This window comes from Piliocolobus tephrosceles, chromosome 14 (assembly GCF_002776525.5).
Source record: "Piliocolobus tephrosceles isolate RC106 chromosome 14, ASM277652v3, whole genome shotgun sequence".
Classification (NCBI taxonomy): Eukaryota; Metazoa; Chordata; class Mammalia; order Primates; family Cercopithecidae; genus Piliocolobus; species Piliocolobus tephrosceles.
Window position 1 is genome coordinate 23,992,594 of NC_045447.1, and position 17,964 is coordinate 24,010,557.

Sequence of the window (17,964 nt, forward strand, 5' to 3'; positions counted from 1 at the left end):
CTTAACAATAGCAACATTCTTGCCACTGATGAATTGGCCTATGGGCAGGAAGGTCCATCATCCCATCTGATCTATATCTCAACAAATCTATTAGAAGGATCTCAGAGACCAGGAGCCTTCTTTCTTGCTAAAGAGACAGTACTAGCTTTTCAAACCCTGCTCCTACCTGCCCTCTGCATGTTTTATTCTTATGGTTGGGGAAAGCACTGACAGGACCATCTTCAAACAAAATGTTATTTCTTTGCTGAAAGGGATGGCCTAAACTGCCTTGCCTTGGCTTAGCCCTCTTGGTTCGCAATGCAATACTAGCCTTTTTGGCCTGCATAGCAGCAGTTAAGAGAGGACAAGCTATTTTAACAGAATATGAGAATGGCTGGCTGGTCCTTATCTAAAGTATGAAAAAAATACCAAGAATTACACTGAGAAATTGGTAATTCCCATTAAGTCACAAAATCAGAAGCCTAAAGTTACCACCTTGGGAGGGTAATGGCATCAGAATTATTTAGCCCTCATTTGAATAGATGGGAGGTCCTTCAAAGCAAAGGATGTCTGTGGGAGGCATCCAAGTAATCTTGGTTTCCTTAATGCAATTCAAGAGACTGGAAGCTGTCAGGACTCATATCTTTTGACCAGTGGCCAGTAACCCTGAGGTAGGGCTCCCAGAGGCGTATGTGGCTAAGATGCAACAGTTCCTGATAAGATCATTCAGCACATCTTCTTGGCCAGGGCTTGATTATATGTGGCAACTGCATGTAGAGAAATCTAATTGCCATACCTTCCTTTCTCTAATTTTTCTTTTAACAAAACTGCTTTTTCTCTCTCTTTGGCACTAATTGGTAACATTGCTTCCTTCCATCATAGCCGTGAACTATCAGATCTCTCTACCCAGCAATGGTCCCATTAACAACCTCAATCTTAAAGCACAGCCACATAATTAACTCAAATTTATTTGTTTCTTCTCCCCCACCCTTTCCTTTTTCAGCCAAAGAACCTGAAATTGGAAACTTAAATGTTTCTGACATCACTCCCGAGAGCTTCAATCTCTCCTGGACAGCTACCGATGGGATCTTCGAGACCTTTACCATTGAAATTATTGATTCCAATAGGTTGCTGGAGATTGTGGAATATAATATCTCTGGTGCTGAACGAACTGCCCATATCTCAGGGCTACCCCCTAGTACTGATTTTATTGTCTACCTCTCTGGACTTGCTCCCAGCATCCGGACCAAAACCATCAGTGCCACAGCCACAACAGGTATATGTGCATTCTCCCATTTCTAACACAGTCTTTCCACAGTCTTCTTTGCAGGGTGATGCCTCTCCTTCTCCTCACCCATTGATGTACAAGCCACGGAGCACTAACTCTTCCATGGTGCTAGGCTGAAGTGCTGTTTAACATAACTCTTTTCCAACAGCAGCCCAAATAATGGATTGCCATAAAGCCATGTGCCTGATTTATTGCTGACCAGGACGTTTACAGCATAAAATGTAATTCAGTCTAGTTTGCCATATGGAATCTAGGGAAAAGAATTCTAACCTCTGATAACTAAAAAGCTATATAATAAGAGCTGTTCTTGACTTTGAAAGATGTCTACCTCAGTCAAAGAGGTCTTATAAATTTTCTTTCGTATTATCTTAGTGTCTTTGTCTTCCTAGTCTCTTGGACCTCACAATACCCAAATATCCCAGTGATTTAACAATCATGTTGGTGGTGCTCAGTATTTTTTTTTCAATTGGGAAAGTAAAGAGAAACAGCAAAGATTGCTTATCAGATGAGTGCAGGAGGCAGCCATGACATTCAGATCACCCCAGTTCCAACACCACCTCTAGAAGACCAGACCATGATGTCTTGCCCTCAGAATAGTGAATGATAAATGGCAAAAATAAAAGTAGAATAGGTATGTTCAAACAAGGGACTTAGTTTAAAAAAAAAAAGAATGAACTGCTCTCACTTTAAATTTGTGGTGTCTGTGAGATGTGCACTAAGTCAGATGCTCTTTGCCATGCAGTAAAAGAGAACCCTATGTGAATTTAGAAAGGGGAACCCCATACATTCAAAATAGCATTCTTAGCACAATTTAGACAGTGCCCTTTCTTGGGAGGTAAATGAAGAAATCACAAACTAGAAAAAAAGAAACAATATCTACAGAACAAACACAGGAGAAATGAAGAAATCACAAACTAGAAAAAAAAGAAGAAACGATATCTACAGAACAAACACAGGATAATTTTTCCTTATAGTTTACAAAAAGGAGACTCATAGTCTGGGAAATCCAAGAAAAGGATTGAAATTGCAGCATCAATACTGCCTGTCATTTAGGTCTCACCCATGGTTGAGAGAGGGTCTATCCTCATTCTACATGAGGCTACAAATTGTCATCAGGGTGGTCCACAGATAAGGCAGAGAGTCAACATTATCCAGTTCCTATCTCAGCCAGGTTCAAGTATAAAAAATCTTAGAGTAGAAAATTAGACAAACATATATGTTTGTTTCTCATGGCTCAAACTGATTTTCAACAAGGGACAAATTATTTTACCATTAACAAAGGTAAAGTCTAAAACTTTATGGATTTAGTCTTATGTGTTTTGATTTTGACTTTATAACGATGTTTTAAATTGACACATTTTCTTTTTTTTTTTTTCCTTGCTTTAGTAGCCGAACCACTTCTTAGCCACCTCACTGTCTCAAACATGACCTGGGGCAGTGTGTCCATCTCGTGGGAAGCTCAGGAGTCTGCCTTTGATAGCTTTCTTATAGAAGTTAGTAATTCCGATCCCCCCCGGGAGACCATAGTGCTCTCTGTGCCTGGGGTGTCTCGCAGCTCTGTCATCACCAACCTGAAAGCTTCTTCTAATTACACTGCCCACCTTCATGGGCTGATTGGCGGGCAGCGTGCTCAGACCCTGATGGTCCAAGCAACCACAGGTATTTCCTATTACGGCTTCTTCACTCTTCATTGAATTTCCTCTGAATAGCATTCCAAACATCACCCGCTACCCACTTTTCATCCTCCTAGTTGCTCCCAATCCTTCTCAAATTTGATAGAGCCATCCAAATCAAAGGTTTAAGGCTTTAAAATAACTCTCATCCCAAATTAAAGAATTTCAGTGTCAAACCTCTTTTTCCTAAATATCCATTCACATCTGGAGTTGTTCTGTTTGTTTGTATAAAGTTAACCTGACTTGCTTTGGTTGAATTTCTAAACCATCCTTTCATCTGATCTTGACAATCCCACCCATTATCATCTGCTTGTGGTCTTTCTAATCAAAGCTTGTCTATGTCATGTTCAAAGAGGTATGTGCATGCCATTTCTGTGCCTTGGTTAGAGAGATCTGCACTCTCTTTCTCTCTAGCAGGATTTTAAAAAATAAGGGTGCCTTGAGCATGCTGAGAATAGACTCTGAATCACAACCCAAGAACTGCATGAGAGGACCCAGTGGTCTTATCTTGTTCTCAAGATTTTTGTCTGAAGACTACTCTTTTTTGACATGTACTTTGTCAAGCATGTTTTGTCACCCACTGATAGCTGTCACAAAGTCTCAGGCTCTTCTTTCAAGCCATCATCTTGTCCAAATATTGGTGCATGTGGTGAATATTCAGAGCATTACATTTTGAAAATGTTTCTTTTTCCTGGAAGCAGCTAGCATGTCAATGAATCAATTCAGAAAGTTAAAAGTGGTGGGAGAAAAATGCCCCTCGTTTTGCATGGAACACTGACCATACCCTAATTACCACTATCTTTCTCTGTTTTTTCTTGCATCTCATTTCTCAGCTTGGTTGCACCCGTTGAGAGACAGCTGAGGTAAAGCTGACCTCAAGAACCATAGTCTTATTCTGCATGGTGAATCTGTTGGCATTGACAGTCTGTCTGGTAGCATGAGAAGAATTCCAGCATGCATTCTTAATTTGGGAGATTTATTCTACAGCAAAATATAGGGAAATAACAGAGTTCCACTTGGAAGATGTTAATCTTTTGTGTGGTTGAGGGAATTTGTCAAGGCTATAGCTGAAAATGATTGCATTGTTACCTTCTGAAACCAAATGATAAGGAGGAAATCCCATGTCAATGCTAATGGCTATATTCTGTTTCTGAACCAAATCCTTTTTGTTCTTAGAGATTTTATGACATCGAGTTATGCTGTACAATTGTGCAGTTAAAGTTTATCCAAATGAGCCCCTTCTTTCCTCCAAATTTTGGAGTTGAAGCAAAATAACTCGCAAGTCCTTGGAAGAAATATTGTGCCTTTTCCCAACCCTAAATCCTGATCTTAATATCTGAATCCTCCTGTATTGTTGCCTCTCTCTAAAATACAATCTGGGCCACACTTACTTTAAAATTAGTTTTATTTGATAAATGAACATTTAGGAAGCCAGCCCTATGAACATCTAGCCATATAGGCCCCTTAATATTAAATGAGTTGCTCTCAGAAATGAATGTCTAGACTTTAACAGAAAAGAGATATTTAACCTCAGGGAAGCCATCTATCTGTCCAAATTATCCAATAAGTGAGTTCCCTAAACAGAAAATTCAATGCCTAACTTCAAGTTTTTCTTTCATCTTTGCATTCACCAGAAATTTTTAATGGAAGCCATCTTCACCTTTACAGTATTAAATGGTGAAATATAGATTTTCCTACAGTGCATATTAAGTACTGTAAAAATTTATCTTGTATGTGTATTAGCCTTTAATTTGTGCAACCAATAGATACTAAAAAAGAATACTAAATAAGGAAACTCCAAAGAAGCATTTTCTAAAACATGTTCAATGGAACACCAGCTCCTTGAGATGTTCAAAGAATATTCCTCAGGTAGGGTATGCATTGATCAATAAGTTTATGAAATTATGGGCTAAACAAAATTAAATAAGTTTATTGCCAGAACCAGCCTGTCAGAGCCTTCAAAATGCAAACTCACCTTGTGAATCTCTATGGTAAGACATAATATTCAGTGTTTACCATGCATACTTAATCATAAATCTGTCTTTTCTTGGAACATCTTACAGGGCTTGTGTCCCCATTACAAACTTTAGAAAATGTAGCCTTAATACCCTTCACATTATTCCAATCTACCACCCTAATGGCTTGTCTACTGTTCTTCATACATGACTAGCAAATGGTGGTGTCTATGCTTTAGAAGAACACAGATCTAAAAAATAAAATAAAAATAAAAATAAGAAAAGAACACAAATCTATGCCTGCAGAGAAAGCAATGTATTTTCTATCATCATATTCAATGTAGGTGTAGACACAGCCTAACATACCGTCTCTTCTGCATGTATTTGGAGATATTGATGCTTTCATATTCTATGGCTACATTCTGGAAAAATCCACTGCTTCCTCTAATAATGTCTCTCTCTTTCTCTCTGCCCGTGTTCCTTCTTTAGAACCAGAGCCACAGTTGGGCACGCTAATCCTTAGCAATATTACTCCAAACAGCTTCAACATGTCATGGACCACTCAAGCTGGGCTTTTTGCAAAGATTGTTATCAATGTGAGTGACGCTCACTCACTGCATGAGTCCCAGCAATTCACAGTCTCAGGAGATGCAAAGCAAGCTCACGTCACAGGCTTGGTGGAGAACACTGGCTATGACGTCAGTGTGGCAGGGACCACCTGGGCTGGAGATCCCACCAGACCCCTCACTGCCTTTGTCATTACAGGTACTCAATCAGAGGTTCTCACTTGTCTAACACAGACAGAAAAGGAGATAAGTCATCTTAAAGGAAAATTCAACAAAAATACAATCTTCACTCCAAATGTACACTCTTTTATTTTTAATTGACAAATAGTAATTGTATATATTTATGAAGAATAGTGTGTTGTTTTGATATACATATATATTGTGGATTGATTAAATCAACCTAATTAACATATCAATCACCTCACCTACTTATTTATTTATTTATTGTGCCGTGAGAACATTTAAAATCTACTCTTTTAGGAATTTTGAAGTGTTCAATGTGTTATTATTAACTATGGCCAGTCACCATGCTGTGCAGTAGATCACTAAAACTTATTTCTTCTGTCTAACTGAACTTTGCACTACTTGACCAACATCTCCCCTTTCTTCATCTTCCCAACCCCAGTAACTGGTAACCACCATTCTTCTCTGTGCTTCTATATGTCCAGTTTTCTTAGATTACACATATGAGATCATGCAGTATTTGTCTTTCTGTGCCTGGATTATTTCACTCTGTATAGTGCCCTCCAGCTTCATCCATGTTGTTGAAAATGACAGAATTTTCCTCTTTTCTTAAGGCTCTTAAAGTATTCCATTATATATACACAGACACACACACACACACACACGGAATGTATATATTTAGATATAAATGTGATCTGTCTATCTATATGCCACATTTTCTTTATCCTTTCGTCCATTGACAGACACAGGGTACATTACTCATGAAAGCCAAGATAATATATGTAAACTTCTAAGTAAAGAGAAAGCAGACACTATTATAAAGGAGAGGACTTTCACAGCTGCTCTTAGGAAGTGGAGACAACGTTCTCAAGAGTTGTATAAAGCTTTTAGGGTTTTTTGTGCCCAGTTTTATTGGCTGTTTTATCCACAGTTTAGAGCTTCTGCCTAAAAGGTGACTCCTAAGTTAGTAAAGGCCTAAGATTGAAATTCTGTTCATAAATCATGCTAGGTAAGGAAGTTCATATATGTTCCCCAAAAGTATAATCATCTTTTTCTTTAGAGAATAATTATTCTTAAAATTGACAATACAATAGATTGATGAAGGTTCAACTTCAGATGACAGATAAATTTCAAGTTTAATTAAGCCCTACCCATTCATTCAACTTGACTTCTTGAACATTTGCCAGTGTTCAGTTTGGCAAATGCTGCCAAATGGTGGCAGCACAAACTTCAATGGCAAAGGCTGCACATGGTGTCAGTTTACTAAATCTCTAGCCCAAAAGGCCTCGGAAAATATTTAGAAGTCTCTTCCTTTTCATTAGTGATAATTTTCAGAAGATGGACTTTGCCATCTGATTTTCACATTAAACCAGGTCTCTCCCAGGGTCTAAATTGTCATAACTAAGACATGTTAATTACTACAATTAAATATTTAATTATAGGCAGCATGGTGTCCTGGAAGAGTGAGGATTTTGAGATCAAGCTTGCATGGTTTCTAAACCTCTCCCACAGTTTTTTAGCTACATAACTTTAGCAAGTTCTTAACTTGTTTGAACTCTAATTTCCTTATGCATGGAGAGAGGATACCACAGGTATTTCTGGGAGCCTTGTCTCAGAGATTAAATAGAGTTGATGAAATTTAACTGCCTAGCATCCAGTAGGAATTTTATAGATGCTAGGTTCTTTCTGCTGTCTCCTAACATAATTAGGAAAGTGGCTTTCTTAAAAATAACCAATAAGCCTAGATAGAACAATAGACCTATGCAATCATGAACTCCCTCTCCTTTTTAAGAGAACATTGGATGCGTTTTAATGTAAGATTAAAAAGTGATCATTTTTTCCTATCCAGTTACCTAATGTGAATTAAATCATTCAGATAAGTCTTCAAATGCAGAACATGGTAATTTCTTAAGGGACTGAGACAAGGAGGTATGAGATGAGATTCTCACTGCTCAGGAGAGGAGAAATGGCCACAGATCCCATCAGGCCATTGCTTGTAGCTGCTTGCAGGACCTCCCACATAACAGAAGAAAAGGAAGCTGAGAGAGCCAGTCTTGAGAATCCTAGATCCTGTTACAGCATTGCCTCAGCTAATCCATGATGTGAAAAGATTGCGTTTTAAAAGAAGCATATTAAAAAAGAAAAAAACAAAACAGGAGGGACTCTTAAATAACAAGCCCTCGATTGACTAATTATCCTGAATGCCCTCACTTTCATTGGAATTCACTGCTTTGTTGGTGTGGAGGTGCAAAGAGGCCAGCTATCAAAGGAAGAGGCCACTTATCTAAACAAAATCCAGGAACAGAATTTGAGACCCTTGTTTCTCAGACCAAGATTGTTTTCTCAGTATAAGATATTTCATCTTCGCTTCTGATAGAATTATGATTCTTGGGAAATCTTTACATGGAAAAAATGCCTCAGAATAAACACCAAGTGTTTCAAAATAAGTACAGGAAGTCCAAGCCATGACAAAATTTAAATCTCTATTTACGAGATGAAGGTATTAATTACCTTATTCATTCAGTCACCAAACCCTTCTTTTTAAAACATTTTTCTTTATGTCTCATGGATTAGACCCTAGGAATTAGTGAATTAATGCAAGAGCTTTGGAAGTTTCCATTTAGCTGCAATGGAAAAGAAGTCTCTAAACTAGATGCAGCTAATTTGAAATTCCTGTCTTCTTTTTTCCTTCTGATTAAAAAAAAAAAAAATGCATTTACCAGTACTATTGGAAAAAAAAAAAAAAAACCACCTAGAAAAGAGATGCTGGACCTTCTCCACTAATCCTCCTTTTCCCTTAGGATTGCCATCACTGATTGGGGTTGACTTTGGGTATGGAAAGAACACAGAACTTGGAGTCAGAAGACCTGGTTGGAGCTCAGCTTAGGCACCTAGTAGATGTATGACCTAGGTTAAGTCATTAACCTCTCTGGTTTTTTAAGATGTGATAGAGGTTGGAAGGCAGGTAACAATATCTACCCTACTGTATCATTTTGAAGATTAACTAGGATAATCATGTGAAGCTTTGCCAGTTGGAAAGTATCAATGGAAACTCAGCCAACATAAACTCACTCCTTTTGGATATCCCAATGTGTGAATAGGCCATTTAGCACCTGAGAAATCAGAATGCCTGGGACATACATGTTTGGTGAATGAATGAATGAAGGAAAGATGATGGCAGAACTTACTAAAACCCAGATGTATTCTTGTTTTCTAACTTTATCCAGGAAAATAAACAGAAAAAGATTTAGCAAATCTTACAATTTCTTAGTGGGTTATAACCATGAGCTATTAATTTTGACACATAAAAAAAACTTACCTCCTCCCTTTATTTCAGCTTGTGAGGATATGTCACTAATTGACTTCATTAATTTGATTCAAAATGTACACTAGAAGTGGGATAGAAACACACGAAGTATATCAGAAATAAATTATACTTGGAGAAAAAAAAAAAACTGAAAGCAGTGGGAAGTAGACAAAGGGATCCAAACTGAACACAATGCATCCTATTTGCATAGAGAACTACATGTCTTTTGGAGTCAGACCCGACTAAAAATTTTGCTCTATCTCTTCTTACAAGCTTATAACTTTAGCCAAGTCAATCAACTTCTTTGAAACTCAGTTTGCTCACATGTAAAATGAGAATAATACCTATCTCATAGGCTATTAAGAGAATTGCACAAGATAACCCTATCTGGCACCCAATAAGTTCTTGCTGAATTTTAATTTGCTGAGCATATAACACAAATTGAATGATGGACTTGGGTATCTATTGATGTTCTTGGAAACGTGTGCTATCCTGACAGTCAGTGCTGCTAACCTGAGTTTTTTGCACTCCTCCCTTCTTTCAGAGGCCCTGCCCCTTCTGGAAAACCTAACCATTTCCGACATTAATCCCTACGGGTTCACAGTTTCCTGGATGGCATCGGAGAATGCCTTTGACAGCTTTCTAGTAACGGTGGTGGATTCTGGGAAGCTGCTGGACCCCCAGGAATTTACACTTTCAGGAACCCAGAGGAAACTGGAGCTTAGAGGCCTCATAACTGGCATTGGCTATGAGGTTATGGTCTCTGGCTTCACCCAAGGGCACCAAACCAAGCCCTTGAGGGCTGAGATTGTTACAGGTATTTCAAATCAAGTGAGCCGTTCGTTCCTCTTCCTGGTCCCCTTCTGTGTAATCTGTCTGCCAGATCACCATGACTTTAACATCTTTGTTCACATTGCCTACTTAATCCATAAATGTGGTCTACTGTTTCACCTTCTCCCCATTCTCCCTCTTGTCATATGTACCTAATGAACACACCCCACTCCCACCCTAGAAATGAGAAGGTCGAAATATTTCTGCTTTGTATTCAGAATCCTTTAGACCTTGTCTTGTCCATAGCTCTTGTGTGCTTACCTCATATCATCTTCCCTTGTGATCAACCTGGCTGGTCCCCAGCTACATTTCAGCCTTTTCAAAAGAAATATACCAATGAGTATATTTCCAAAACGTATTTAAAACCTTTGCCATCTCAAAGTCTCAACCACGATCTTAACAAACTTACTCAGTGGGCTCACCATTGGAAAACCAAATGTGAACTTATTTTATTGGTAATCACTACAGAGCGACTCTGCAACACAGACTAAATCCATAATTTTCTCAAGACTAATGATTCCTACAGAAATTAACAACTGTAACAGTCAAACATCTGTGTTTCCCAAAGTCTTTCTAGAGATTACTAGCTCCATAGAATGTTCAAAGGTCCTACTCGGTAAGGAAATTCCACGTTCAAATAAGTTTGGAAAGATTGAGTTAAACAAAGTTAAAGAGGATCTTTAACTGCAAGGCTTTTCAGAACACCCTAACATGCATTATCTCCAAGAAGTACTTATCCAGGCAGTATTTTCCAAACTTATTTGATGAAGGATACTTTTTAAGGAAGAGGATCAAACAAGAATAGTTCGCTCTGAGCACACTTTGGGAAACTCAGCTCTACGTCTACATTGACATTGAGTTTTGTCTAGTTAAGGCAATACAAGATGAAACACTGGGTCCACAGTATGTAGCACAAAAGTTTCCAACCTCAGTTCTACCATTTGAACATTTATCTAGTAGTTAATAAAATAACAAGAAAGAATGCCAAAAAAAAAAAAAAAAAGTCAAGGGTGGGTGCCTTCTTTAATGAAACAGCACTAAGAACAAAGCAAAAAGACCATAACATTTTAAAAGCCATTTTGGGCAGCCTCAAGGGTAATGTAATCAGCAGCATCATCATGAGCAGCTCTACAGATCATTAATGCTAGTTTATTTGTCTTTTCAAAAAGAAAAGAAAAAGGTCTTGCAGGGGATGGGCACTCAGCCACTGGAAGACAGAGAGCAAATGTAAACAAGTTACTGGCTTTGAACTTATTTAATAATATGTGGGAGGGGCCGATACTGAGTCCAGATGTGGATTTACAGAATTGCTTTTAGACAAAACTCACATATGCAAACATACTTGATTTGTATTGAATGTATCTACTCCATCTTTCCCCTCTCCTGACTCTACTGGACTTGTTAATGTTGAATGATTTTATTTTTGGTATCTCAGGACACTTCTATCTCTGAAAGCCGGGGCATCACTACATATTGATACCCCCACTGGAGAGAAGATTGTATGGACTGGTAAATGATGTTGTCTTTCCTCCTTCTCCCACCATTTTCTCTCCCTCTAGAAGCCGAACCAGAAGTTGACAACCTTCTGGTTTCAGATGCCACCCCAGACGGTTTCCGTCTGTCCTGGACAGCTGATGAAGGGGTCTTCGACAATTTTGTTCTCAAAATCAGAGATACCAAAAAGCAGTCTGAGCCACTGGAAATAACCCTACTTGCCCACGAACGTACCAGGGACATAACAGGTCTCAGAGAGGCTACTGAATACGAAATTGAACTGTATGGAATAAGCAAAGGAAGGCGATCCCAGCCAGTCAGTGCTATAGCAACAACAGGTACTGTAAATAAACAAGAGAGAACAGAGAAAAGTCATGACTCAGGGGTCTTCTTCTCACAGGGCTCAGTAATCACAGGAGCTTTGGAGGCAGGCAGGCTGGCGCTCCGATCCTGGCTCTTTCAATTATAAACTGTGTTACCTTGGACAATTTGGCTAAGTCCTTATGCAATAAAAAGTATGATACCATTTACTTAATAGGGTTGTGAGGATTAAATGAGATAATTTATGTAAAGCCCATAGTGGAGGGCCTGGCACATAGTAAGGGCTCAGCAAATGAGAGCCATTCACATTGTCATTAATGCATCATCATCGTTACAATTATCGTCTTTTTTTTATATTTCAAAGATTCTTCCTTCTATCTATGATCTCATCATATTTTATCCAGAGATACACCTCCTTGTTCTTTGGCCAAACGTTTGAGCTACACCAAGCAGGGAGATAATGGAGAAGCGGCACCTCTACTTAAAAAGATTAACATTTATAAAATGCTACATGTGAATAATCAGTATGGTGATCAGCAAGGATAAACAAGAGAGCTGGCAAGATTAACATGCTACTGTTTATGAAGCTCTCTAACTTTGATACTCATAACAACTCTGAGAGGCACCTAGAGTGTCCTTGGAGTTTAATCACCTTTTTCCAGGAAAAAAAAAAAAAAAGATGGTTAATAATATGACTCTTAGTCCCAGTGTGATGGCTCACACTTGTAATCCGAGCATTTTAGGAGGCTGAAACAGGAGGAGGATCACTTGAGTGCAGAAACTTGAGACCAGCCTAGGCAACATAGTAAGATCCTGCCCATACAAAAAAAAAAAAAAATCAAAAAATTAGCCAGGTGTGGTGCCTCATACCAGCTACTTTGGAGACTGAGGCAAGAAGATCTCTTGAGCCCAGGAGATCAAGGCTGTAGTGAGCCGTGTTCATGCCACTGCACTCCCACCTGGATGACAGAGCAAGACCCTGTCTCAAATAATAGTAATAATAACAGTAGTAATAATATGACTCTTTATAATAATAATACGAAGATGAACATGACTTTTTAAAGAGAAAAGGAAAGACCTCCAACAAGTAGAGTAAATTCTTTCATGAAACTGAGGGAGATGCAGAGACAGCATTTGCTGGAGACAGCTGCTTCAAAGGGAACCAGGGAACAGAACCACAAAATCACCAGGAGAGATAAAAGGGACCTGAGAGATGATGTAGCTCAACCTCTTCTGTTTGTGCATGAAGACTCTGAGGACCAGAATGATGAGATTATTTTTCTATGGTCATAGAGCTAGATTTGGAGTAAAACCCAATGACCAGTTTATTCTAATACTATTAAAAATGAGCAGTCTGGATGAGAGAAAACCAATGCATATAGCTGCTTGCCATCTCTGCCAGGTATAGGCATGACATTTGCCAAAACCTCTCCTTTTTGTCTAAAGATAGATATTCTATATTGTCAGGTTTTCAGGACCTAACAAGTGGCAACAAACCACCCATGTAAAAATAATAATCAGTATTTATAGACTTGGAGAAAATGCTAGAATCTAGGCAGCAACCTAGTAAGAGGGAAAAATCCTGTTTCTTATTAACAGGGACACTCTATCCTGGGATGCAGGTCTCAGTATCCTCCTCCCTGTGGCTGCCCATAAAATGACTCCAGATCAGAGACAGAGCCTTGATTTTGATCTTGGTTTGTAAATAGTGCTCTTCAAAGTTTACTTCTGATCATTGATTTGTTTTGCTGATCTTTTTTTTCTAGAAGCCCTCCAGTTCTAAAGCAAAAAAGAGAATGAATAATCATGAATTAAAATTTTTTTTAATAACAACAACAAAAAAGGCAAGGCAGACCTGCTCTTTTGGAAAGCCCTCTCTTTGATTTTCTTCTCTAGAGCCTTGTAGTTTACAGCCAAAGACAGGCGCCCACGCGTGTGTGCAATTGTGTGTGTGTGTGTGTGTCTCTCTCTCTCTACATGCCTGTGCTCCAGGACCAGGAGAAGACAGGAAAGGGGGCTCTTGAGCACAGAAGATGCCTAATTTCTATCTTCACCTCATCAAGTTTATAAATTTCCCCCCTTTTTTTTATCCTTTCTCCTCTCCTTTCTTCCTCCCTCATACCATTGTAAACTCTTCTCTGTAATGTCCTATCCCTCTTCCTCCTGAGAAGGCCCTGCTGTAGCTCTTCCTGTCACTCACAAGGTACCTCTCCACAGCACAAGCTGCCAGCCCTGGGTGCCAAGGGCAGTAGAAAGGGCAGTGAAAGACAGTGCTACCTGTTGGTTAAGCCAACAACCGTGGGGCAGTGTCCTTGGAGTTTAATCATGGCTCTACCTCAATTCCCTCATCTGGAAAATAGAATTTAACTCAAAGGTCAGCCACGATATTTAAATAAGATCATGAATATCAAGTATTTAGCAGAATTTCTTTACCCACAGTAACCATGTTAGATATTAATGTGTTTGGCCATAAGATACACTTACTAAAATGTACCTACACCAAGGAGGTTTTCAGTCGGAGCAAAAGTGTGAGTATGCCAGGTTGGCAGAGGGAGGTCCTCAGTGCCTGAGTTTATACACCTCACTGGTTTTTTGTTTTTTCTCAGTAGCCTCACCTCGATCTTTCCTAGGGGACACCTTAAAGTCTATTATGGCCCATGGAGGAAAGAGGGACATGGGAAAGAAAATAAAGAGAGGACAATCATATTTACCGAATTCTCACTGCATGCCAGATGCTGTGCTGGGGGTTTCACATTTGTTATCTCTGCTAATCCTCAAAACATCCCTGTGGGTGGGTACCACTTTTCCCTCTGGACAGATGGAGCAACTGAGGTTCACAGAAGCGAAGGGACCTGCCCCAGGTCACGCAGCCTCTCAGTGGTATTTGAACAATTAACATCTTTCAGGCTCCAGAGACCCATGTGGTTTCTGAAACTTTCCATGGACAGGGCAAAAACCCAGGCAGCCACAGAGTCTGGGGGTGGCTACCAGGCCACAGAAGAAAGCTGTAGGAGGAGAGGTCTTGGATGAGAGAAAAATACAGAAAGGGGAAGAAAAAAAAAAACCCTTTCTGAATTTCTGTGGGTTTCAGCATGTAATAATCCCTGTGGGTTGGAGAGGGGAAAAGATGAGGAAGTGAGCTCCCCAGAGCCTGAAAATTGTTTCCTGAATTCTCTGGGTAGGCATGGTCAGCTGAAGAGGGCAAAAATCGAAGCCAAAAAATACACAGAGAAAAGCCAAAGGAAACTGGGTTTTGAGGGGAGGTATTTGGGGAGGCAGAAACTTCCCCTGGGCATGGCTTTCCTCACAGGTAGACCCAGTGTCCACTGGGTGTTTGCTTTGGTGATGGGCCTGAGGTTGTTCTCCTGGCTTTGGACCTCCTTCCAGTTCTAGGAATGGGTTTGTCCGGGTCAGTGTTTGTGTGAACATTATTTCCAGGATTCCAGGCTGTGCTTGGCTCTGCTGCCTACTCCTGGGACCCAGAAAGATCACATCACAAGAATGTTCATGGAAACTTTGGTTTGGTCCTCTGTAAAATGGCACAATCACATCTTCTCGGGATTTCTATGTGAGGATTAAGCCTTATAAATTGCAAAGAACTGTACAGTTGTCAAGTCTTAGTATTATTTAATAAAGGAACTAGAAAGCAAAGATTTAAGAAAATGTTAAAAATCAAAAAATGAAAGGGGAACATATTCCAATCTGGGAAACCATTCTCCCTCAATTCCTTGGAAGTCAGCTATGGTGCTATCACTCCCCTTGAATTAGACCAAATGGCTCTTCTACAACCCTGGGCCTATACCTGAAATGAAACAACAATTGGTCCTAGCAAGTCACAACTTAACCACAGATCACCACATTCTCCATCCTAAAGGCTTGGCTCAGACATGAATTCTAAGCACTGAGTTTTCCTAAATAAGGAATTCAAGAAGAACCATTGATGCACAAGATAGTTAACTGTTTCTGGGCTTCTCTTTTGTTTTCTTCTTCACAGCCATGGGCTCTCCAAAGGAAGTCATTTTCTCTGACATCACTGAAAATTCGGCTACTGTCAGCTGGAGGGCACCCACTGCCCAGGTGGAGAGCTTCCGGATTACCTATGTGCCCATTACAGGAGGTAGGAGACTCAGAAAGGGGAGAGAGAGGAGGACTGTTGTGGGTTTGGATGGATCCATGAAAGAGACCCTGATAATTTTCATCACCCCAATATCATGATCAAAGAAAATGAATTCTTTATTTGTGAGACCATCTGGAGAGAAGAGACCTCATTTATAAAGTGCTATGAGATTCTTAGAAGAAACTATCTTTTGAAGGGTCATTTGAACAAGACCTTTTTTAGTCTTGAAATTATAAAATTCCATGAGAAATAGATCTCTAGTATTGTTTGCACACAATGACAAAAGACTCTAAATGTATTGACATTTCTCTCCCTGAGCACACTCTTCTGAAAAGCTAGTCTTGGATGTATGTGAAGTTTTGCCTTTGGGTACCAAATCTGTCTGTCTCAGTAAATGATGGCAAGTTGTGCCTTAGAAAATTTGTGAGTTCTAATTCAAAGCACATGGGCTATAATAGAGACCACAGGGAGGAGGCCCAGTCAAATCTACCTAAAGACACTCTGGTAGGTAGTAAGCTACCTGTTGCTGGAAGTATGTAAAGAGAGGATGGTTAATAACCTCTTCACAGGAATGCTGTTTCGTCTCTATGGGAAGTCTGACCAGCTGATGTGCAAGCTCTTCACTAGCCCCCAGATTCTAAGAAATACAATTTCTGTGTTTATTAATAAAAACTACAGCACAAACTTGACTATGATCAACTTTCTTTTCTTAAGTAGAATTTCCTCTAGTAAGGGAGTCTGTATAATCCTAAGCCAAGATAATGGGTGAAATAGGTCTGATAAATGTTACATAGTAAGCTTCCCATATTCTTTGTGGGGAAAAATAATAAAACAAAATTTGCACAACGTGCCAGCTCTCTAGTGAATGGAAACTTGCCATTTTTAGTATGTTGTGACTTCATGTTTTTTTTTCCCCCTCCTGGCTTTGTTTTTGGCATCTGCAGCAATGGAAAAAGCATGAGGTTCATTATTCCTCATCTTGCTTTTACTGTGTTCCAGGTACACCCTCCATGGTAACTGTGGATGGAACCAAGACTCAGACCAGGCTGGTGAAACTCATACCTGGGGTGGAGTACCTTGTCAACATCATTGCCATGAAGGGCTTTGAGGAAAGTGAACCTGTCTCAGGGTCGTTCACCACAGGTGAGTTGGTGGGGTTGTGTGTATGTGTGTGTGTGTTACTGTTTTTCAGAGGTCACTTGTGCATCCTATGTCATTTTTCACCTTCAACCTTGTAGCTCATGACTCAGCAGCTGGAAAAAAAGGGGGGTTTTATTTATGAGATCCTAGTGGAAAGTGAACTGGATTTGGAATGCCAGAGACCTCTCTTCTGGCCCATCCCAGCCTCTGGTGAGCTGGGTAACCTTAACCTTGTTGGGCCTCCATTTCCTGGACTGTTGTGAAAGAAAAAGTCCAAGTTTGGGCGTCATACTTACCTGAATTAAAATCCAAATTCTACGAACTACATGAGCTATCAGTCCATTTTACTAGGGTCCACTTTCCTTCTCTATAAAACAGACACAGTTCTGCTTCCCTCACAGGGTATGGTAAGGATCACATGAAGCTGTATTTGTAAAGCATCTGTAAATGCAATTGTTCACATTAGCCCACCACCTCCTTCCCCTCCCCGCCTATTGCCTGGAACCCTTGTGAGGGTGCTTCAAAGCAGGTGCTTCACATGAGCACATGATGGTGACAGCCACAAAGTAGTTCCTGTCTATTTGGTGGCTCCTGCATTCCAGGCACTGTTACTAAACCCTTCACATTTAATCCCTACAGCTATTATCATCCCCATTTTACAGAGGAGACAACTGAGACTTGGGGAAATGAAATACCTTGGCCAAGCCTACATAATTAGTAAATGCTGGAATCAAATTTGAACATAGGTCGGTCTGACTCTAAACTCTCTATCCTTCTAGAATAAAGAGTTCCTTTCCTAGGATAACCTGATTTGTACAGTACACTGTAAAGAGGGGAAAATAATGAATTGCATTGAAGGAGAATGAAGTGGAAAATTTCTCTTCAGACAGCCATGTCTCTAAACAATTTATCCTTTGATATATGAGCAATTATCCAGTCCAACTCATTAAGGGATACAAAGAATGGGCCTCATAGGAAATTTTAAAAATATCCTCATAGCCTAAAAGAGTTGACAACACACAATTAAAACATCCCATCTGAACCCAGAGTCCCATCCACCCTGCCTCACAGGCCCTTATTTCCCCAAAGAAATCTTTCATCAATGGATTC

General features: G+C 39.7%; 1 protein-coding gene across 3 annotated transcripts in view; it reads left to right on the forward strand.

Moving 5' to 3' along the window:
* The window catches only part of TNC (tenascin C), a 98,749-nt gene that overhangs the window by 59,759 nt on the left and 21,026 nt on the right, over positions 1–17,964 (forward strand). Inside the window, exons 15-19 of one of the 3 annotated variants that reach the window (XM_023223745.3) lie at positions 983–1,255; positions 9,496–9,768; positions 11,342–11,614; positions 15,592–15,714; positions 16,714–16,857. In XM_023223745.3, coding sequence (XP_023079513.2) covers positions 983–1,255; positions 9,496–9,768; positions 11,342–11,614; positions 15,592–15,714; positions 16,714–16,857 — 1,086 coding nt within the window. Of the gene's footprint in view, positions 1–982; positions 1,256–5,384; positions 5,661–9,495; positions 9,769–11,341; positions 11,615–15,591; positions 15,715–16,713; positions 16,858–17,964 lie in introns of all 3 variants that reach the window. The other 2 variants (XM_023223747.2, XM_023223746.2) reach the window with 2 other exon arrangements.